The sequence below is a fragment of the Octopus bimaculoides genome, chromosome 2, assembly GCF_046866305.1.
Source record: "Octopus bimaculoides isolate indiv1 chromosome 2, ASM4686630v1, whole genome shotgun sequence".
In the NCBI taxonomy this organism is placed as follows: Eukaryota; Metazoa; Mollusca; class Cephalopoda; order Octopoda; family Octopodidae; genus Octopus; species Octopus bimaculoides.
Window position 1 is genome coordinate 51,500,940 of NC_142929.1, and position 24,452 is coordinate 51,525,391.

A 24,452-nucleotide genomic window follows, 5' to 3' on the forward strand; every position below is an offset into this window, starting at 1 on the left:
TTCAAAAATTCCAAAACGTGAACGTTCTTAATGACGAATGACGTCACAGAGCAATCGTCTGCTTCTTTCAAAAATTCCAAAACGTGAACGTTCTTAATGACGAATGACGTCACAGAGCAATCGTCTGCTTCTTTCAAAAATTCCAAAACGTGAGCGTTCTTAATGACGAATGACGTCACAGAACAATCGTCTGCTTCTTTCAAAAATTCCAAAACGTGAACGTTCTTAATGACGAATGACGTCACAGAGCAATCGTCTGCTTCTTTCAAAAATTCCAAAACGTGAACGTTCTTAATGACGAATGATGTCACAGAGCAATCGTCTGCTTCTTTCAAAAATTCCAAAACGTGAGCGTTCTTAATGACGAATGACGTCACAGAACAATCGTCTGCCTCTTTCAAAAATTCGTGAACGTTTAGTAACTTCAATTAGACAAGCTTTATGGTGAATATAAATTGTTTCGTTTTTAAAATATTCTAATCAGAAGCTGATTAAATTTATAGAATTTACAGCCACAGTAATGTGTGTGTGTGTGTTTTATGTATATGTACATATGTATGCATAATTTTATATGTATGTATATATTTGTGTGTGTGTAAGGTCGAACGTTCTTAATTAGTCACAAAATGATCGTCTACTTACTTTGCAATTCAAAAACCTTTTTGTATATGTGAATCGAATGAGTTTTATGATGAATATAAATCACTTATTCATATCGTTACTACCTGGTAATATTAGTACATATTTTTAATTCAAATTACGACAAACGTAAACAAGCAAACGAAGTTTGCTTTTAGAAGCGCTGAGATGTCTTAGAAAGTTAAAGAAGTGATTTTAGATTCTCAATCGCAGGATAATGCTCATAATTGAGAATCTAAAATCACTTCTTTCTAGTACATATTGTTTTATTTGTTGTTATAGAATATACTATTTGCACTATTATAGTAACAATGTTGAAATGTGGGTATTATTAGGTTGTTTCACATGAAATGTCACATTTTTAATTACTTTTAAAAACTCAATTATGTATACCTTGCATTTAATGTTGACTCTTTTTCTTTCCCAACGATATTAGTATAGAAAATTCGTACCCACAGACCTTATGAAAATGATAACAACCAAACTATGTTGAGTGATTTTCTTGTATGAGCACAAAGTGGGTCACTCTGCCGCAGAAGCTCTATGGAATATTAAACAGGCCTTTGGTAATGGTTTTGTTGACATCAGAACTTTTCAAATATGGTTCCAAAGCTCTCGTTCAGATGATAGCCTTGAAAGTAAATCAAGGGTAGGCCAAAATCAGTTATTTGGCATGAAGGATTAAATGCTTTGGTTGAACAAAATACGAGAACAAAGGTTCAAAAACTTTTATCAGAACTCCAAACATTTCACACAACTGTTTTTGGACATCTGTAAAAAATTGGAAAAGTCAAGAAAACAGATAGGTTTGTTCCACATCAACTGAATGAGATTCAAAAAGATAGATGCCTCGAAGTGTGCTCCTTATTGCTTTCTTGAGACTAGAAAAAGACCATTTTTGCATCAAATCATGACTTGTGATGAGAAATGGATACTCTTTGACAACATCAGGAGAACAGGACAGTGATTAGATGCAGGAGAGTCACCTAAACACTACCCAAGCCCATCATTGCACTCTAAAAAGCTAGTGGTCACTGTATGGTGGTCTGCGAAGGGAGTTATTCATTATTCATTTTTGCAACAAGGATAAAGAGTAACAGCAACATCATATTGCCAGGAAATTGATTGTATGCATGAGAATTTGAAAAAGAAGCAACCCAGACTAGTGAATAGAGATGACCCAATTTTGCTCCACAACAATGCATGTCCTCACACTCCTCAAGCTATGGTCCAAAAGTTGCAAAGCCTGAATTATGAGATTTTGCAACATTTCCCTATTCCCCTGATATCTTTCCTTCTGATCATCAGTTATTTAAGCATTTGGAGCATTTCATTAGCAATAAAGCATTCTTAAATAGAGAAGAGGAAATTGAAGCATTCGGACAATTTATCACAGCAAAAGATGAATTTTTTTTTTTAAAGATGGAATATATGACATAGAGAAACGTTGGGTAAATGTCTTAAATGAACATGGGTCATAATTTGATTAAATAAATCATTTCTCTAACACTTCTGAAACATTTTATTGTTTCCTTTCAAATATGGCATTTCATGTGAAACAGCCTAATATTATGGCCACAGAAGGCAGCAAGGTGGCATAACTGTTAGTATGCCGGACAAAATACTTGCAGCATTTTATCTGGCTTTACATTGAGTTCAAATTCTGCTGAGATTGATTTTGCTTTTCATCATTTCGGGAGTCAATAAAACAAATATTAGTTGAGCACTGGGGTCAATGTAGTCGACTTACCTCTCCCTTGAAATTGCTGTCCTCATGCCAAAATTTGAAATTAATATCATGTCCACAGATTAAGGTGGTGAGATGGCAAAATTGTTAGCATGCCAGGGAAAATTCTTAGAAGCATTTCGTTCATCTTTACATGCAGCACTGAGGTCGATGTAATCAACTTACCCCTCACCTGAAATTACTGACCTTACACCAAAATTTGAAACCAATACTGCAGTTTCAGACTATCTACATTGTGATATTAGGTAAACTGACATCTAGCTGTTATGCCCATTCCTTTATGATCTCCAGAGTTTTATGTACTGAAATCATGAAGGATTAAGAATTTGCAGAATTTTCAGTTTGAAAAAAAGTCTTTTCAATCACAGATTAGTAAAGTTAATGAATTTAGAGCTGTAGTACTTATCTATTTAAGAATATTGGTTTACATAGACTTTTTTCATTATTAATTACGAATCTTGGATGGACATTCTTTGAATGATACCATAAAACAATTGCTTCTTTTAAAGCAAATTTAAAAGGTTTTATGATGAGTTTGATAATATTTCTTTTTATTATTACTAATTAGTAATATTAGTTAGTATGTATGTATCATTATTTATTAGTTGCTGTTATAGACTATTACTTACTACTATTATAATGACAATTATCAGCTTGAGTGATATTACATAGACAAACTGAAATCTAAATGAGATTTGTTATTACAGAAAATTAGCATTCTGGACTTACTCATTTAAAGCACAGATGTTTATTTATTTATTCTGAGCATCTGTAGTATTTATTGCCCCTGTGCATCTGCTGCACATGAAAGCTATCTTCCCAGTTAATCTTCCTTTGATGTTGCTGCACCTCTTATGTGTCCATAGCTTCAAAAATCTTTGTGGACAAGAATCAGATGAGCTTCATAGCATGAATAAGTTATTTTGGTGAGCTGGCAGAATGTTTAAAGCACGAGAAAAAAGATTTCCAGTATTTTTCCCCAGCTCTTTACATTCTGGGTTCAAATTCTGCTGAAATCAGCAACAACTTCGATCCCTCCAGGATCAATAAAACAGAGTACCACTCAAGTACTAGGATCAGTGTAATCACCTAACACCCTCCTTCTAAAATTGCTTGCCATGTGCCAAAATTAGAAACAATTATTAATAGTCTTAGCTATTACATTTTATTTTCAGTTGTTATTGTTGTTTGGGGTGTCAAACTTGAGAAACTATGTAGATTAGCAAAGGCTTCTAGTTTGGTACCTCACTGTTTTGAATTTTTATGTCACAATCTACTTGGCTACCATTATATTTCTCTTCAGGTTTGATAAAATAATACCAGAAAAACATCAACAAAATCCATTCAGTAAGCCATTAAAGACATCTAATGCTTATCCAAAAGAAATCATTAGTTTAATGTATTAAATAAAGCAACTAAAACTTACTATATTAAATCATTACTATTATCTTTCTATGGCTCATTCTTTTTTTATTTTTTTATATAATTTCAGATTAAAAAAGAAGATATTATCTATGAACCTTTAAGATTCCGCAGACAAACTGTCTGTGACTGCCCACCAGGTATGACAAATTCATTTGTGTGAAAGAAGAGATAATTAATTGAAATATTTTCTTTTGATATTTGCAGTAATTTATGAGGAGTTTACATTACAAAAGATTTTTTTTTTCAGCGTTCACAATATTTCTTTCTGTATATGCTATATACAAATCTGTTTGAATAGTCATCTCTGAATTTCTATTCATCTCACGATTTCTACAATTCTTAAGTCTTCAGTATATTTATGAATTTTTTTTATTAATACTGCACATGCATATTCATATATTTGTGTCATCATCATCATCATCATCATCATCATCATCATTTAACACCTGTTTTCCATGCTGGCTTAACAGAAACTGACAAGGCCAGGGACCATACCAGGTTCCATAGTCTGTTTTCACTTGGTTTCTACAGCTAGATATCCTTCCTAACACCAACCATTTTACAGAGTGTACTGGATACTTTTTACATGGCACCAACACTAGTACTTTTCATGTGGAACCAGCACTTATGTGGCACCAACACCAATGCTTTTTGTGTGGTACCTTGCTTGTATATATATTTACACACACATTTTCTCTCTTTCACACACATACGTATACATATAGAATACTTGTACCTTTTTTATTTGTTTGTGTAATGATGGAAAAACCTTAAAATGTGAATGTCATTGTGCCACCCATTAATATATTCAAACTACATTGTCTGATGATAATAAGTCTCTTCAAATCCCTCTGAGATTAGTAATACATGGAATAAGAAAAAGAAATTGTTGATTTTATTTAAAAAAAAAAAATTAACTTAGCTGGTTTCATGTTACAAAGTTAGTCTTTAAATGAGACCCCGCCTGCCAGGCTAAGTGCTCCTCAGAGAATGGCAACTTAATGTAGTACCCCTAAATAGGTTTTTAAAAGTCAATATTTAAAGAATCTTTTTAAGGAAATTGGCATTCAGACGCTGATGAATGTATGTACATTTGTTCTGTTTTTAAATTAAATTTAGAGAAAGGTCTAGTCTTCAATCCTGTAACAACACTCTTTCATTGGAGCTTAGACAACACCAACAAACTAGTCATGAATGAATGCATGTAGAGGTAGGCTGAACATTTTAACACCCTGCTTAAACAGGATTCTGGTGCACACTCCACTTCCTTTGTATGCACAGGGGCAATATAAGAACAGGAACTAGTACTGGTCCCTTTAACATAGTTCTTGTGTGTTATATCTACTGCAAGATTGAAGAGAGCAACGGGGTAGAATGGATTTCAGGTTACATGGAAACCCATTAATATTAGAGAGCATCCAGCTGCAATAGGAGTGCCAACACCATCAAAACAAGTGTGGTAATAAATAGCTGTCTGTAATACTATCTTTTAAATATCTGGAGAGCATTCTTTCTGAGGATGGCTGTGTTGACAACAATATCCAGGGCTGCATTAAATAAGCATTGGTTTCCCTTTGAGGACTTTGATGCAAAGTCTTTCAGAATAAGAGTTTTCATTCCTCCATAGAGTTTGCCATATTCCAAGTGATCTCTTTGACATCCCTCCTCTGTAACTGCAAAACTTGACTTCCATAGTCATAGCATGTTGTACTTTCACATGAGCTGCCTCCTGTACACCCAGCATGAGCATGTACTTCACATTCAGATACTTACAGTGACAAACTGCATAAGTATTGAATTTCATTTGCAGTGGTTGGAACACACATTAGGATCCTAACATTCGGTTACCTTGTAGAGTAGTGTATGGCCAGCTACCACAGTTGAGGATCAGATGAGTATCACTTTAGAGAAGTGATAGATCAAATTTGGAGGATTTTATTGCTGACTATACCATTTGTGTGGAGAATGTCTTCACATGTTGGATATTGAAAGAATAACCAGAAGACTGGAGAAGACACTAGGTGAGATGCAACCATCATTGTTGCAGCTTGTGGGTCCAGAACAGGTCTGTCTAACCATTAAAGATTTCAACATTAAAGGAATGACTGTTGTTATACCATCTCAATAAACAGCTGAAGGAGAAAATATGTCTGTGCATACTTCATTTGTTCATTAATTGTTTCTTTACTGATTAGCATTCTAAAGTTTATAAGAAGTCACCTACTTGCTGGCAAGATAGTAAAAGAAATGTAATCAAAGAAAGATGCTTACATCATCATCCTTTGCACAACCATTTCTGTTTTTATGAAGGTCTTTCAAATTTGTATTGCCCCAGATATCATGAACATCTATCAGAGCAGTGTGTATCTTGAGTACTGGATTTGCAGAATCCTCTTCACTGTTTCATAGATGTCCTTCTTCTATTGTATTTTTCATACTGTTTACTACATACTGAATTCTACAACAGAGCATGTTTTTTTTATTTTATTCCAAGCAACAATATCTGATCAGTTGTGTTTTAATTGGGTCACTATTTATATTCTTAGGTTTCATTAATTTTATTTGAATCCCTCAGTCTCAATATATTCGTCTTTTATTTGCTGTTATTTTTTTCATATTTGCTCTCTTCCAGATTGATTTGCTTTATGGAAAGCTTAGTATGTAGGGAATATTCTATCACAGTTGATAATGATGTGGCTAATCTTTCAGTTTTGATTCTGTAATTTGTTAGCTGATGTTTTCTCTTTTGTGTAGAAATGGATTTCTTCCAACTGGATTGCATAGTAGTACAGACAATGTGAAATGTTATAAATTTGTCAGTAGTCCATGCCAAGCTTTTGGTGTGGTTAATTCCCTCTGTGGTCTGTTTTATCATTTCCACTTCCACTATGCATGTACAACTTTCTCCTTGATTTGGTCAATTTGTTCAGTTAAGTTTTCCAGTGTTCCTTGGAATGAGGTCGTTTTCTTTTCTTTATTCCTATCTTCTCTTCAAGTTCATGATCTTTTGTTCTTGCGCTTTAAAATTTGAACAAAATGGTTATTGAGCTTTTTTTTATCTGCTGTTGATGTTGCTTCGGTGTTACAGTTAAAGTTTTATAATAATAATATACATATTTAAGGTCAAGGTTATACTCTTTGCACAGGAAATATAATCAATGTACATCCTTATCAATGTTGAAAATTTCCTGAATAATGAGAGAGGTGTATAGTGTAGATGCTGATATGGAGAATAATATAACAAACATCTGTAGGAAGCCTAAAAAAGAAAATAACTCTAGCTGCTAAAAGAGTAAGCTTCAAAGCTGCAGATAGATGTTAGAGAAGAGTGCCTGGCATTGATGTCCTCTTTGATCATTCATAAATTCACAAATTAAATTTTGAAAGTAATTCTGAGTGTAGATTAATTAATTGAGCTAAGCCAGAATTAGGTATAGTTAATGAAAGAATGTCTTCTTTGATATGTAGGAAACTGAATAAAATACTCACCGTTATTGTGAATAGCCATTCAGCTGAATAAAATTTGTTGTACATAACAGAAGCAGCACTAGATTAAAATAGCCATCTATCTATCATACTTAATGCAAATATATCATTGAAAGGCAGTTTGCTGCAGTATTCATCCATATGGAAGTGTTATGTTTAAAAATAGTATATGTCAAAGGAAGCTAAAAGTCATCCCAGCAGAGGTTATCAAGAGTGTCAAATGCATTTCAGCCTTGCTGGTGTTTCCCATATATTGGAGGCAACAAATCTCGTATAAGCAAGTAGCTGGTTGTGAGCAAACACCATTGATAAGTCCTGGCTAGGCTGAAATGCATCTGGCATTCTTGCTAGGTACCCTCTTGGAGATTGTCATCTTCTCTTTTACTAACTCTCTCCTGTTTCCAAGTTAGGTATTTTCCCCTATGGTTTGTTTTCATGGTAGATTGGAAATGAATAACACCAATTGTATGTTGGTGACACTTGTTTACAACTCCCATGTAATGTCAAGACAAAGAAATGCAAACACACTCTCACACACAGACACACACACATGTATATATATATATATATATATATATATATATATATATATATATATAAAGCATATGGAGACTTGTTCATCCTCAAAATTTATTTTCTCTTATTTTGCAATTTTATACAGCATATTATCATGACCTACACATGTTGCATCTGCAACTGCCAGTAGTCTGTGCAGTGGAAACACATGTAGGTCATGATAATATGCTGTATAAAATTGTGAAATAGAAAATAAATTTTGGGTATGAACACGTCTCCATACTCTTTATAATTATTGCTAATATATACTCCTGATGATATTACCATCCAATGAAGTGAACACGGAATTACCCATCGGAAGAATTCACAGAGTGATTGACAACTAATAATAGTCATAGATGTTAAATACTGATCGATGTGGTTAGTTGTAAACTGGACCTTAACTGAGAGCCACAGGCATGTTTGTGTTGTGAACAAGTTCACTTTCCAATCATGTGATATCAAGTTTGGGCAAGTCTTTTCTGTAATAGCCTTGCACTGGGCATTGTCTTGTGAGTGGATTTGGTAGACGTAACTGAAAGGAGCTTATTGTGTGTGTGTGTGTGTGTGTGTGTGTGTGTGTGTGTGTGTGTGTGTGTGTGTGTGTGTGTGTGTGTGTGTGTGTGTGTGTGTGTGTGCCTGTGTTTGTGTTTGTGTGCATTCCTGTGTGTGCTTGTGTGAGTGAGCTCATATTTCCCTTTTCTCCACATGCTGATTATAAACAATGACATTAATGATGGTGTTGTATGCTTGCAGTTGCAGTCCAGCACAAAAGCATGTCCAAGCTTTTTGACATGTCTTAGCATGTTGGGTTACCTTTGTAAGGAGCAGTCTTGTCCATGTTATGGCTTTATTTCTAGTTCCCCACATAAATAAGTCCAAACTGTTTATTTGATAGACTGAGAGATTATTACCTCATATGAAGACAAGTGGGGTTGGTGACCCAATGGGCTTGCACCTATTAGAAAATTCTGCTCCACTATACTTTATTCTGACCCATGCATTCATGGAAAATTTGATGTTAAAATCATGATAATGACAAAGACAGCTAATCTCTATCAGAAACATATAATGTATAACTTGAGTATGAAATATATAATTGACAAAAGTTAAGATTCTAAATGCCAATTAGAGATTTTGCTTCATTGTCCTTACAAACATTAAAATTTAGCAAAATATTTTCAAAATATACCCACAAGATAGTATCACACTTCAATTTTCTGTAAGAAAATAGTTGTAATTTGAGTAGTCAAGTAGCAACGAATGGTTTTGTTTTAAAATAATTTTAAAATGCTGGAATAGAAATACAAATACTTTTTTTGTACAAAGATTTAAAACAAACCTATATAATGCTATGTTTTACACAAATGATGCAAAACGCTTTCATTTTAATTACAATAAAGTAGATATTTAGGAAATACCATTAAGCCTATAAATATAAATCATATACAAATGTGATTTGATATGAAAGATAATTGTTTCCATCAGTCATTAACATATCCAGTAATTTATTTCCTACAATTTGTGTATTTCCCATTATGTGTGTGTGTGCACGCGCACATGCACAAGCACACATACATGTACATCATTACTTAAAAATTGATGATGTTGAAAAAAAGTAGAATCACAATATGTAAAAATTTTTAAATTTAAATTCACTTTACTATCTCTCTGGATATTTTAAATAGATTATTTAAGAGATATTACTATATTCAAAATCATAAAGATTTTAATTTCAGGTGTTTTGTTCTTTCTCTTTAAGATGTAGAAGTATTATTGTTGTTCTTTACTAGTTTTGCTATTGAAGCAAGTATGGTCATGATGGCTCTTAAGTCATCCATTCAGATACTTACATTTATTGTGTTGTATTGGATTAAGTACATGAATACAAACTATTTCAGACCTAACAGAACTGTAACTAAAGAATTAGAAAGTAAAAATTCATTATCTAAAATTCTTTTATTCACTTCTGTCATTGAAACACGGCCATACTGAGGGGACTGCCTTCAAAGGTTTTAGTAAATCATATCAATTTCAGTATGGTACTATCAAAATTTATCTACCAAGTTGCCTTTTGATATGAAGGGACATTACCCAATGCAACACTTTACACAAGTTTTCTCAGATACACACACATGTATGTGTGTGTGTGTGTGTGTTTATACACACACATTTTCATCTACTAAATTCCATTCACAAAATATTATTCTGCCCAAAACTACACTTGCTCAAGCTGTAGCAAAATGGAATCAAATTCAGAACCATTTGGGTGTGATGCCTACTTCTTAACTATATGGCTATGTAGGGGTGGGAGGTTATATGTTGCATATTTGTCTAAACCAAGCTAGCATGGAAAAATGGATGTCAGAATTATCAAAATGAATGTGTGTATTTATGTATGTGCATAAAGCTCATGATTTATGTGCCTTTGATTTTTATATCACAATTTGTGAAGAATAGCATTCATTGGTTACAGATTTCGTTTCCAATGAACCACTTGCTTGTTCACTTAACAACATTTCACTTAACAACAGGGGAGTATCCACAACTCAATGAACTTCATTTAAAGAGCAGCAGCTTTTCATTAATATTTACATCATTTTAAAAATAATGTGTAAATATAGTATGTATATATCTATACTATAGTAAAGAAAGCTGCTTATCTATTAATTTGGAGTTTGTAACTTGTACTAAAAGAAAGCCGTATTTAAAGTCTACACTATCTGGAAAATTACTAAAAATTGGAATTTTAATATATTTTTATCAAAATGTGGTTCTTGAATATCTTTTATTGTTGAAAATTTCAAGTATAAAGAACTAATTGTAAATCACTACAAGCTAGTGTTTCCTCTTTGTCCCCCACCTCTCTCTCTCTTCTCTCTTCTCTCTTCTCTCTCTCTCTCTCTCTCTCTCTCTCTCTCTCTCTCTCTCTCTCTCTCACACACACACACACACATACACACACACTCACTCACTCACTCACTCGCTCACTCACTCACTCACTCACTCGCTCACTCACTCACTCACTCACTCACTTGAGTATAGTATGAAACCTGTTATATATTTCTGATAGTTCATTCCTTTGCTGAAATCACTGTTCATGTTATCATAGTTCATATGAATGGGAATACAAAAAATATCATTTCTTATCTCTGTACATAAATTGTGTGTTTATATAGATTATAAATATGTATGTCAATGGAAAAGTAATGCAGAACAAATAATATATTATACAACCTACATTAAGTTTTTTCAATATGATTTTTTCCTGTACATACCATGTGTGCATTCCGGTTCTCTGTCATGCAAAGTTACTAAAATCTTCTGATATGTATATATACATGATAAATTGAGGACTTTTATGTGGCTACTGAATGAGTGTTATCAGATGAATTTAGGATACAAAGGGAAATTAACCATAACATACCAGAAAAATTACACAAACAGGGAATCGTATGTGTAAATATTATTTAGCAACTAGCAGAAAACTGCCTTTCTGAAATTTGTTAGAACAATATTTTTAATGAAATGAAATTTTCTAGAGATATGGGCATAATTTGAAAAAAAAATATCAGAGGTGAATTTGTTGATATGGATCTTGGGTATGCTATGGGCCTTTGAATATACTCAAGTAATCCCTGCTATTTCTACCACACGAAAAGGCCATATAGAGAATGGGCTACCTTTGAGTTTCTTCATAAGCAAGAGATTAAGACTGACAAAATAATGAAAGAAATATTTACTGATTTAGTGACTATATTATTAGATGAATAGAAGATACATAGGAAAATAATATGTAACATATCAGAAAAATGAATCAAACAGAGAATTAGATGTGTAAATATTTAGTGACTAACAGCAAACCACCTGCCAGTATTTAGTAATAGATATGTAAGATGATGATTGTTAGTTCATGGAGAAAACAAAATGTATTCTTGTAGTTTTAGATATTTTATTTTTGCTAATAAAGCAACTGGAATATGATGAATCTAGAGTAAATGTTCAATGAATTACAGCAATGAAAAAAGCTCATCTATTTTTAACATAGATATTTCATGCTTATGTGTACTAAAGATGCATGCATGTGTATATGTGACAGATTAATGGTGTCTGCATGAATGACAAATCTATTTGTAATTTGAGATGGCCTTTAATTCATATGTGTATGTGACAAATTTATGCATTGCCAAGCTAGTTAGATAATCTGTTTGGGTGACACAGCATTTTTAGAAAGGTATATGTGTGTGAATCTGAGCAGTTTATCTCCTGGGTTTTTCCAACCAATGTAGAAAACAATCTCTGTTTTGTAGTCAAAATTACCTTTTTATTTGCCATGGTTACATTTTGTGTCACCGAGCCCACTTAAGTAGGGAGTTGTTGTTAACTGAAGTATACATACCCAGGCACAGGTACTTTATCTGGTTTTCTTTGGAGGAATTTGTCCAGGTACTGTTTGAAGTTTGTAGAGGTTTTTACTTCATTGATTTGATTTTGGATATTACATAAGGCAGGGTTAGTTGAGGCAAAATGGTCACAATATGTTTATATGTCTTGTGTAAAATGAAAACCCACCAAGTCAGGACAGACATCTCAAAGAGTTGACAAAAACTGAAACAACACACAACACAGTAAGAATTAGGAATTTAGATGACTTACAGAAAAATCCAGCAGAATGTTGGAATGCAGTCTGCTGAACTATATCAGAAAAATACAATCTCATTTCAACATATGAGAAGTAACACCATAGGAACATGTTAAAACTGACAAGCTTCTAAATGCACTTATAGGAATGTGGTGCAATATACTCCATCCATGAAAATAGATTGCAAATAGTTTCCAGGGCACTAGTAATGATTTGCCCATGCTACATAGACTAAAGAAGAATCACACACCTACTTAATATTCTTGTTGCTGGACCCAGCCAGTTTATGAGGTCAATATCTTCAGCAACTATACATATCCCTGCTTCCTATCAATGATAATAAGCCTACTAATCAAAATGTCTCCAGATGTCTACAAGAGTAGAGAAGACTTCCACAGCAAAATCAATGACTGCATCCACTCCCATGATCTTACAAGTTTTATAAGTTGTACAAGTTGTGGTGAGAATGTAAAGTTTAGTGAAGTCCTGCATCATGCAGGTTCACTTGTGGAGATGAACCAAAAGAGCTTTTATCACAAGAAATTGTCATTGCAAACACAGTTTACTAAGGAAAACTATCTCAAGTGCAAATCATCAAGCATAGTGAGCATTAAAATAACAGTGCATAGAAACATTTCTTCGGCAAAGCTTTACACTTTCTCCTTTTGAACTGGTAAACATCTATTTTTGAGTAAGTAAATACTTTCACTTTCATGGGGCCATGGAAACAAAGAAAACACCATCTCTTGTTTTAAAATAAGTGATTATGATCAATAGATAAAAATGAAATTATTTGTGCGAAAGTTTTTGTAGAAGAAACAAGCAAATATACGTCTATCTACCTCTCTTTCTCTACTGATATATGCATGTGTGCTTATTGGTGAGTAAATGAGTATGTGGGTATGGAGTGGGGTGATGTCATATATGAATGTCTCCATTTCATAAATAGCTGTAAATTACTCTTCTATGTTGAAAATTTTCAGAAGTGAGGAAAAAGGAAAATATATCTATTTATCTATCTACATTTAATATCTATCTTCCTATTTCTCTTCCTCTCAAAGTCAGAATGCAGATTCAAATGTCGTGGTTTCTCCCTTTCTTATTATATGTGTGCTGTCATCATACATGAATGGATCAAAATCACTTTTTCTGTGTTGATATTGTAAGAAAAATTTTTTGTGAGGGTCTCAAAGACCAGAAATGTACTAGAACTTATTTTAGGTAAAACTGTATGTTTAAGAGTGTATTATTCAAAACATTATTTACTGGTTTTGTTAAAACCATGGAAAACACAAGCAACAAACTTTGAATTTTAATGCTATAAAAGATTAGTGTCACAAACTTTTATAACAGAATGCTTACTATTTGTAAATTATTGATATATATTTTGATTTTCAATAATCAAAATGTAATTTTGTTAAGTTTTAATCTCAAGTAATCTACAAATTTTGTCACTTAGGGCAAAAATATGATACTTGTAAAACATTGATTATAATTATTTAATTCCTTTTGCTAAGTTGATATCGCTGATATAAGTTTAATTCAGGTCCTGAAAATAAAAAAAAAATCAGTTAACATTCAATTTCTCAAGACTTATCTTTCTACAAATATTCCCTGTCAGTTAAATTATATGGAGAATTAAACCTTATAATGATCATTTACCTTATTATTTTTCAATTGATAATTGAAAGTAAAGTTTATTGAAATCTACAAAATATTCTATTACAATTAATTTTAAACACTTTTAAAATTTTAAAATTGATATCTTTTGTTGTTAGAAAAACTTTTCTCTCAAATGAAAAGTATTAACTGAAAATTTAGAAAATACTTTGTTTGTTAGCATGCTTTGTTTTTAGTACATATCACTTTCAATTTGTTGAGGCAATGAAGTTTTTTTTAGTTGTATCAAGAGCCTTTGATTCTTCCCATTCTGTATATTACAAAGCTGACAGTATAAAGAAGAGTATGTTATTTGTGAACTAATGGAACTGGAATAAATTGGATTTACAGATGAATGAAATTTGATACTGGAGTACTCAATGGACTGTTTTTTAATGCATTTTCATGTTTGGAATATCATCACAATTCATATTAAACTTAAAAGTGAATATTGGATTATCAGAATTCAGGATGTTTACAAAGATGTCTAGGATTACCAACTAATTGAAACTGGAATAATTCTAAGAAATTATTTCTTAGTTTTGATGCAATTTTAATATATTCTGTTTATCTAATATAAACTTCAAAAAATATCAAAGGATTTACCAATTGATACAATACTGGATTATTACAATAGAATTTATGGATACATTTTGTAGCCTAAATGTTTCATACATAACTCTATTGTATTGGGAGACATTCAATTTCAATTACTTCTGTTTTTCTCTATATTCTTCTTTCAACATGACAAAGGTAATGTCTAAATTATTGATTACTTGGAGTACCTTGATTGCTGTAATTTGCAGGTATGTGATGATATTATTTATTTATCATTTCAGGTTTAGAAGTAAAGTTTTTACAACTTACTTTGTACTTCTTTATTGCAAAAGTATATATTTACAGCAGCTGCATGATCTTTTTCTTTTATGTGCATATTATTGAAATTCTTCATTTCATATAAAGTACATTAATTCACTGGTTATGCTACAATGTTATAGTCGTCTTCTCTCATAAATATCACATAACAGAATTCTATAGATGCTGAAAATTATTTAACTGTTTCAAATTATTCAGATAGCTATCAAATTCCAGTCTGGTCTATATTCTAGAAAACAAAGAAATATATTTGCCATAAATCTCCACCTGTAATGTTTACCGAAGCTTAGAAATTATATTAAGCATTCCATGTCTATTTCTTTATAGATAATTATAATTTCTAAAGAAAATGTAGGGATATATCCTTTAAATTCATTTTTCCACTCAATTTTTGCTACTAACAATATTTTTACAAATTTCAGTATCCACATATTGTCAACAAAGCAAGTAAATTTAAATATACACGCATGCGTGTGTGTGCACATGCACATATGCATGCGCATGCACACACACACAAACACACATGAACTTTGATATGCTGGGAGAGAGTTATTGTTGACTGAGATGTATCCAGGTACAGATGATCTATCTGGTCTCTCTTGAAGAAATATTATTTGAAGGTTATAGGATCCTTTTCTTCTTTGATTTGGTTTGGAATAATATTAAATAGAGAAGGGCCTGTTGGGGAAAAGTAATAATGTTGCACTGTGGATGTGGTTGTGAGTCTGGTTTCTATGTAGGAAGCGTATGGTACAGGATCCCAGCTTTGGATGAATTGTGAACTTGGATGTTAGGTCATTTGGGCAATGCTACTGTTATATTCTCCACATTGTGCAAATGATGTAGAGCTAATGGCAGCATTGAAGAGAACAAAATTTCTCTGTTTTAAGGTGGTTGCAATAATCAAGATCATAATAATAATGATATTATTGATAAGTGAGCTGTTTTCAATTTATCACCAAATATTAAGTATAATCAGAATTAAAGTAAGAAAAAAAATATAGCTTATTTTACACTGAACAACTCTTAAAACCAAAAATTAAATGTAAATATTATCAACAAAATGTGAAGTTCAATAAACATGTAAACTGATAAATAAACTCTTTAGAATTAGCAGAAAGAGTTCCCTGTATAAACATTTAAAAAATATTCTCATTTTCAATTCGAAATATCTTTAGATGAAATTTGCTTAGTACTACTTAAGCTTCTAATTCATATGCATTCAGAAATCACTCAACCATCTCTTATAAATTGCTTTTAAATCCAAATGTACTTTGCCTGTTAGATAAATGGTAATTCTTTGAAAAACATTCCCTAGATTAAGTACATATGGAGGATCTATTTGAAAACTATACTTTCACACTCATAAGAAATATTTAGATAAGTGGTGATAAATAACAAAGTTTATTTCATTTCAAATAAAAGAAATTTATCAAATGAATTGTTAGAACTACCAAAGTTCATTGTTAATTTAGTATGTACATTATCCAGTTAAATATAATAAAGTTTTGAAAATTCTATGAATTTCCATTAAAGAGAAGCCTAATTATGCCCTTGGATATTATTGAAGCTATACAAGTATTATCTATTAGTGTTCTAAAATATAAATTTACACATATTACTTTATAAAATTTTTGAATGGTACAGTCCTGTTTGAAGTGAAATATTATTAAACTCAACCACTGAATTATAAAACCTTTTTGGTTGTCTTTAAAATGGATTTCATCTCTGCATTACACTACGTTACCTATAAGGCTAATTTTGTATTATCTACAATTAATTATATGTGAAGTTGGAAGATAGTTTTACTGAAATTGAGGTTCATGTTTCTTTTTTTTTTTCTCAAAGAAAATATTTCTAAAATGGTATCATTTTATAGGGAGTTTATATTTTATCATCTTCCTCATCCTTAACATCATCATCATCATCATCATCTAGGGTCCATTTTCCATACTGGAATGACTTAAGTGGTTTGACAAGATACAGTGAGTCTGAGAAGTACATTGTGATCCAATGTCCACTTTGGTATAGTTTCTATGATCGGATACTCTTCTTAACACCAACCACTTTACAGCATGTCCTGGGTGGTTTTATTTTTTTTTATTTTTTTTTTTTTTGTGTGTGTGTGACTATCTAGGTCGCCATGCATCTCACTGGATATTAAGCAAGTGATCAATAAATCATTCTGTTAACTGCTCTGGCCTTATTTTCCCAGAGATCTTATGTGATGCTTAAAATGGGACAGCTCTTGGGTGTATGAATCAAGGATCATATTCAATGCACTTGATGACAATTCCATTGTCATCAAGCACAATGGCAGTTTGTTTTAAAAAAGGTTATCATAACTTGCAGAAAAAGAAAGTGAAATTTCTAATGAAAGACTTTTTTCTAGCTATAAGTGCTGGTTTGAAAGGTTCAAGAACCTTCAATTTGCACAACACGAAAATGACTGGTGAAGCTGTCATTGCTGATAGAGGCTGCTGCTAAATTATTCTGAGCAGCTGGAAAAGAATAATTGTTGAAGGGGACTACACACCAGAGTAAACATAAGGACAGTTCATAAAACTGTACTTATTTGGAAGTACATGCCTACTAAGACTTTCTCCAGAAGAAAATTCAACAGAATGATTTAAAGGTTCCAAAAATCATCTGTTGCTTCTTCTGAGAGAAAATGTTGCTGATGATATGAAATTAAAGACCCTGCTAGTGTATCACTCTGACAATTCGAGACTTTCCAAAGTTACACAAAGTTTAATTTGGCTGATTTGGTTTTCAAATAAGAGTGTACGGATGACTAAAAGCTTTTTCAAAGAGTGGTTTACAAATATTTTTTGTAGGGATATATTTTCTACAAAGCATTGCTTCTTTCAGACAATGCACCAAGCAACCCAGTGTACTTGGATGTGCTTTCTGATTATGAGAGAACAGAATATACTCCCAGCACTACAACTCCTTTGATCCAACCAGTGGATTAGGTTGTATACCAAACTTCAAGCCATATTATCTGAGAACTCTCAAACAACTTATGAAAGCAATTGGCAGGGAAGATAAATCTACAGTTAGAGCCTCCTTGAAAAAGTTTAACATACTGGATGCTGTAGATAACATAGTTGAGTCATGCATGGTATATAGTAAAGCACACAACTTTGAATGGTGTTTGGAAAAATATACTCCCAGTTTTTGCTAATATTCCTAATCATGAATGTAACATAAAAATTACAAGAGTTACTACACTGAGCTGTATAAAATAAAGAGATGATATGTCATAAACATCAAACAATTTTGAATAAGTTTTTTTGCCTCTCAAGTAGATGTTGATGAACTTATATGGCTGAAGATAGTGACTCGTGTCTTACCAGTTTCTATCATTCCAGCACCACCAGCCATCACACAGCAGTCAACATCTTTTGTAATAATAATGTGCCTTGTTATAATATTAGGATTCTTATTTATTCCCTAACTTATTTCTCTTCAGATATTTTTCTGTATACATATCAAATTGTTAGTGTTGAGAAATGGATATTTTTCTACATAAAACTAGTTTCTTTTTGTTGTTGTTTCAAAAAAAAAATCTGTCTCTTAATATCCATGAAAGTCAACGGGAAAATTAATTTTGCATTACCAGATTTCACATTACAACAAGTTTTTTCAGGAATGCACAATTCCTGTAAGGCAGGGGATTCTTGTGTATATTACATACTAGCAGAAATACCTGGCTTTGCCCGGGTTAAAGAGAATAATGAAATCTAAAAACGATGTCTAGACTACGCAACCCTCAACTGTTAGTAGCAACGATACCATATTTCTACATTAATAACTCTCCAATCCATGCCAGCATGGAACATAGACATTAAGTGGAATGCCAGTCTCTCATTTGGGAAGGCCTTGAAATCAATGTTACCAACTGGGGACTATGTGTGTCGCAGTGATAATAAAAAGACTCAAAGGAGGTCTGCAACGAAATAATTTTACTCAACACTTTGCAAGTGAATCAGTGGAGGCAAAGATGTGTCTCATTTACTTGACAATTTATGCACCACATTTCAGAAATCACAATGTAAGTATATCTGAAAGGGTAGTCTTACACTGTTGTACCGTTGAATTACAAATAATGCTCATCTGTTATGTTTTGGTTAAAATTTCATCAACATCAAAAATATATGAATTTTCATGGGAGTTATGGCCGTTATGCATAGAATATAATTTCCAGATTTCATAAAGATCCGTTCAGTACTTTTGACGTAGTTTTGGATAAGAAAACAAATGACTAATGTGTGTGTATGTGTGTGATGGGTGTATATATGTATAGATATCTGTATGCATGTATATATATGTATATATGTGTACATATTACATGTACATCTATATATATATATACATCTACACATATGTATACATATACATGTATGCATATAGATCTATATCTATATATATATATATCTATGCATATACGTGTACATATACATCTATATGTATACATATACATCTCTCTTTCTATCTTTCTCTCTTTCTCTATTTCTCTCTCTCTGAAAGTATCTGTCATTACAGTATCGAAATGTGATTGTTTCAGTTAGTGGAATAACGTGTACATATACATCTATATGTATACATATACATCTCTCTCTCTCTCTTTCTCTCTCTTTCTCTCTTTCTCTTTCTCTCTCACTCTCTTTCTCTCTTTCTCTCTCTCTCTGAAAGTATCTGTCATTACAGTATCGAAATGTGATTGTTTCAGTTAGTGGAATAGTTTTATTTTTAAAGTGAACGTATTTGACATGAGTGTTTTTGTTTCACTTTTGACACGTAATACTTAAATAGTGGAGGAGATATTATGTTGCCGTGGGCTCGAACTCTGCAAGAAGTTAAAAAAATTTTTTGACTAAAACACAACTGGAACCCTAAGTAAGGCATCTGTAAAATTTGAATGAAATTGGTTGCGTAGTTCTCGAGTTTTAGGGATTCACACATACACACAGACAGACAGACAGACAGACATACACACATTCTCATTTTTATATATATAGATAATATACATATTATGCACAGAAACACAGACACATATGTATGATACATGTGTGTGCATGCTTGCGTGCATTTTTTTGCATAGTCATTGCAAGACTAATAATTTGTTGTGGAACTCAATATACATGTGTTTCAGAACAAAGTGATAGATGTGTACAGAGCAGTAATAAGAAAAAAGAGATGACACTGGAAAAATGATGGTTATGTTATGAACTTCATTAGCTTACAGCTGTTCTTTTATAAGATGCAGTGGATTTGTAGTTGAGTGCCTGAGTAACATTCTATAGCTTCATCAGAGCCTCAAATATGAAGTTCAACTTATGTAGGAAAATAGAATTATATTTATGCAATATACAGGAAAGGAGAGTTGGAGTTGAGTCTATAGTTTTGGTAGTTTCACGTTACTTTGGTTGTTTTTGCATTAGATTTTCTATCATTCAAGTGACTTCTTCATTCTTGGGTCTTGGTTCAGTAATGGTTGTTTTGAAGAACAGTGACAAATGTTTGTATGTTTATTGGGTTGCATGTTGTAACTAAAGATAGAGTTTTTGGGTATATCTAAAATGTTTTTGTCTTCTTGTAGTTCTTCAATGTCTATTGCATTATATATATTTATGAATATATATATTACATATAGATATTACATATATACATATATACATATTATAAACACACACACACACACATATATATATATATAATACACATGCTTGTTGTTCCTGCACATGTCTTCTTTTGTTTGCTGTAAATTTGAACTATATGTGTGTGTGTGCACATACGTATGTGCATATATATGTATGTATATATGGATATGTATATGTATATATGAACATGTATGTATGTGTGTGTATGTATGTATGTATATGTCTGTATGTATGTGTATATATGTGTATGTAGATATATATGTATATATGCATATGTATATATATGTACATGTGTATATATATGTATGTATGTGTGTGTATATATATATATATATATATATATATATATATATATATATATATATATATATAGGGTGCACCTCAAGAATGTATATGCATATTGCATGGTTATTAAGTCAATTAATTGAGTCAATGTTGATTGTTGAAATACATTTTATTTTCAAAATAGAGTTGAATTTACAGACAGAACTTAGTTCTTTTATGAACACCTCTTTTCAAACTGCTAACCATTCAGGTCTATACACTCCTCAGAACATGAAACCATGGAACTGCAAACACCAAGAAACATTTTATTTGGTATTTGTGTCCATTCCTCATTCATTGGCTGAGCTCAATTTATTGACTGCTACTGTATCTATATCTATATATATATATATATATATATATATATATATATATATATATATATATATATATATATATGAGAATGTATGTCTGGCTGTGTGTGTGTCTGTGTGATTCCCTAAAACTTGAGAACTACACAACCAATTTCATTCAAATTTTACACATGCCTTGGGGCCCGGTTGTGTTTTAGTCAAAAAAAATTTTCAATTTCTTTCATACATACATGCATATATATCTCTGCACAAATGTATACATATACATGTATATATATACATGTATATATATATATATATATATATATATATATATATATATGTAGATGTATATATATGTATATATATATATAGAGAGAGAGAGAAATGTATATGTATATATGTATACATATAGATGTATATGTACACGTATATGTATACATATATAGATATAGAACTATATGCATACATGTATATGTATACATATGTGTAGATGTATATATATATATAGATATACATGTAATATGTACACATATATACATGCATACAGATATCTATACATATATACACACACACATACACATGCACACAAACACACACATTAGTCATTTGTTTTTTATCCAAAACTATCTCAAAAGTACTGAATGGATCTTTATGAAATTTGGAAATTATATTCTATGCAAAACAGCCATAACCCCCATGAAAATTCATGTTTTTGATGTTGATGAATTATTAACCATACATATTACACACAAATAAAGTAATATTTCTAAAATTTCTTCTTCTTAGAAGTTACAAAGACTCCTTCATGGGGACTTCACACCCACAATTTAGTCATTTTTTCCTAAGCAAAGACGAATACTGTTGTACCATTGGAAGCTATAGGGGCACCCAAACATAACAGATGAGCATTATTTGTAATTCAATGGTACAACAGTGTAAGACTATCTTTTCAGATATACTTACATTGTGATTTCTGCAATGTGGTGCATAAATTGTCAAGTAAATGAGACGCATCTTTGCTTCCACTGATTCACTTGCAAAGTGTTGAGTAAAATTATTTCCTTGCAGACCTCCTTTGAGTCTTTTTATTATCACTGGGACATACATAGTCCCCAGTTTGTAACATTGATTTCAAAGCCTTCCCAGACGAGTGATTGGTTGTTCTAAGACATTTATTGATTGTAAATTTTTTCTGCACAATTACCTAGCGGTATAGTGATCATTTGCAAACTCCAGAGGCGATACTTTCATTTCCCTTTACTCCAAACGTCACACACTGTTATTTCAATTGGGTCATGCCCTTCCAATTGCTATAGATCAGTACTGCATCTTACAGCTGTGCCTGTCACCTGTATGGTGAGGAATCCTACATTGGGGAGTAGTAAGGACTACGCTAGGGTAGCTGACTGATTATCGTGATTATTCGTCTTTTGGTTTCCTGTAGCTTTGCTCTCTTTTACAAACCCAGTGAACATACATATATTTCCTATTTCAAAGAAATTCAAACAATACATATTAGACCCAAGTTAAAACGATTCCCAACAATTCAGGTTTATCTGCTATTATGTGTGTAGCTTCTGTAATTTGTGTAAGCATTGCATCTTTTCTATGTGTGGACAAGAATTTATCTTTTATGTTGTTGAATGAGCCCCCATGTTCCTGTTCGGCATACTGGTACAGAACTGATGAGCTCTTCTCTTCCTTAAGTTCCCTCCAATGCCCATTTACCTGCTCTCCTATGCTCCATGCTGTTTCCCCTACATACATCGTTGTCTTGTTACTGCACTGTCCCTCTGTACATCTTATACTATAGACTACATTCCTGGCTTTACAGTTTGTTTGTGGACTAAATCTACATACAGTACAGTTCCTATCAGTACAAGGGGTTCTACTAAAAGGATAGATTCTACTGATTAGGGATTTGATAGGGCTGCCTGGCCTTTCTACAACCTGAATTCTTAGCTTAAATTTGTCTAGGGCCCTTCTAAAGCGGTACGCCAGTTCACCTCTAGGGGTGGTGTTGACGAACGTGACGCTCAGGTATTTGTGGCCATCATACCATGAGTTGGCCTTCCCTATTTTCTTCTTAGTCCTTTCAATGGTGTTCCATCACTTGCTCCTATAGAGTGAGCAAATCCCATTCCTATAATTACGTATGATAGTTTCAAATTTCCTCATGGCTCCTTTGTATACTCTGATCCTTTCTCTATAGCTGTATCCTGAGAACTGCATGTGGTGAACGAAATGTTGTATGTGCCTCTTTAACTCTGTAGGGTCGCACATGCGGGACACATTTCTCATTACTCTGCTGATGAGGTCTGCCATCAATATATTGAATTTGGCATTGTCCGTGATAGCTGAGTTTCGGTGGATCAGGTATTTGGAGGCCATAGGTTTGGCATGGTGTGAATGAAGGATTCAGGTTTTATTATGACCTGACAGGATGTATAGTGGTAGCATGGATGTGGTATCCCTAATACAGGCACATTCCCACACACACTTACTAAATATAGACACACACAGGGGTATACACATGCGCAAATAAAGGCACATACAATAGGGATACAAAATGGCTGATCATTAGTAAGGAAAGACACAAAAAAAGAAAAACGTCACAGAAGGGTGACAAAAGAACTCTGGCCGAAATACGATTAATATAAAATAAAGCTGAAGCAAGTGAACACCAAATATATAGTGCATGTGATTCTATTGGCTAAACTGGCAACATGACCATCCCCAAATACAACAATATGTGTTTCAACACACAAATTCTCATCAAGAATCTTGCAAAACAAATATATAAACATATATATATATATATATATATATATATATATATATATATATATATATATAACTATAATAATAGTGAAATTCTGTCTGTCCATCTGGGACCTCTATATATTTTTTGGGAATCAAGATGATCCCAGGCTTGAAAATCTGCCATTCATTTGATTCTTGAACATCCAGTTTTGGGATCAGATTTAAAAGCATTTGGGTTGCTATTTCTAACAGGTAAAGCTTGGCTGATTCACACCATCTTGGTTAGCATTTGTCTGATGACATCAGAGATCAAGAGAGAGATAAATGACATTCACTTCGTTAATTTTATGTTGAGATAAGAACTTTGGGACAAA

The 24,452-nt window shown here is 32.4% G+C and overlaps 1 protein-coding gene across 43 annotated transcripts in view; it reads left to right on the plus strand.

Annotated features, from left to right (window-relative positions):
* Positions 1–24,452, plus strand: part of LOC106873237 (uncharacterized) — a 229,508-nt gene that overhangs the window by 43,910 nt on the left and 161,146 nt on the right. For all 43 annotated transcript variants that reach the window (XM_089345158.1, XM_089345199.1, XM_052977064.2 and 40 more), the window contains exon 2: positions 3,879–3,948. In XM_089345158.1, coding sequence (XP_089201284.1) covers positions 3,879–3,948 — 70 coding nt within the window. The remainder of the gene's footprint in view (positions 1–3,878; positions 3,949–24,452) is intronic.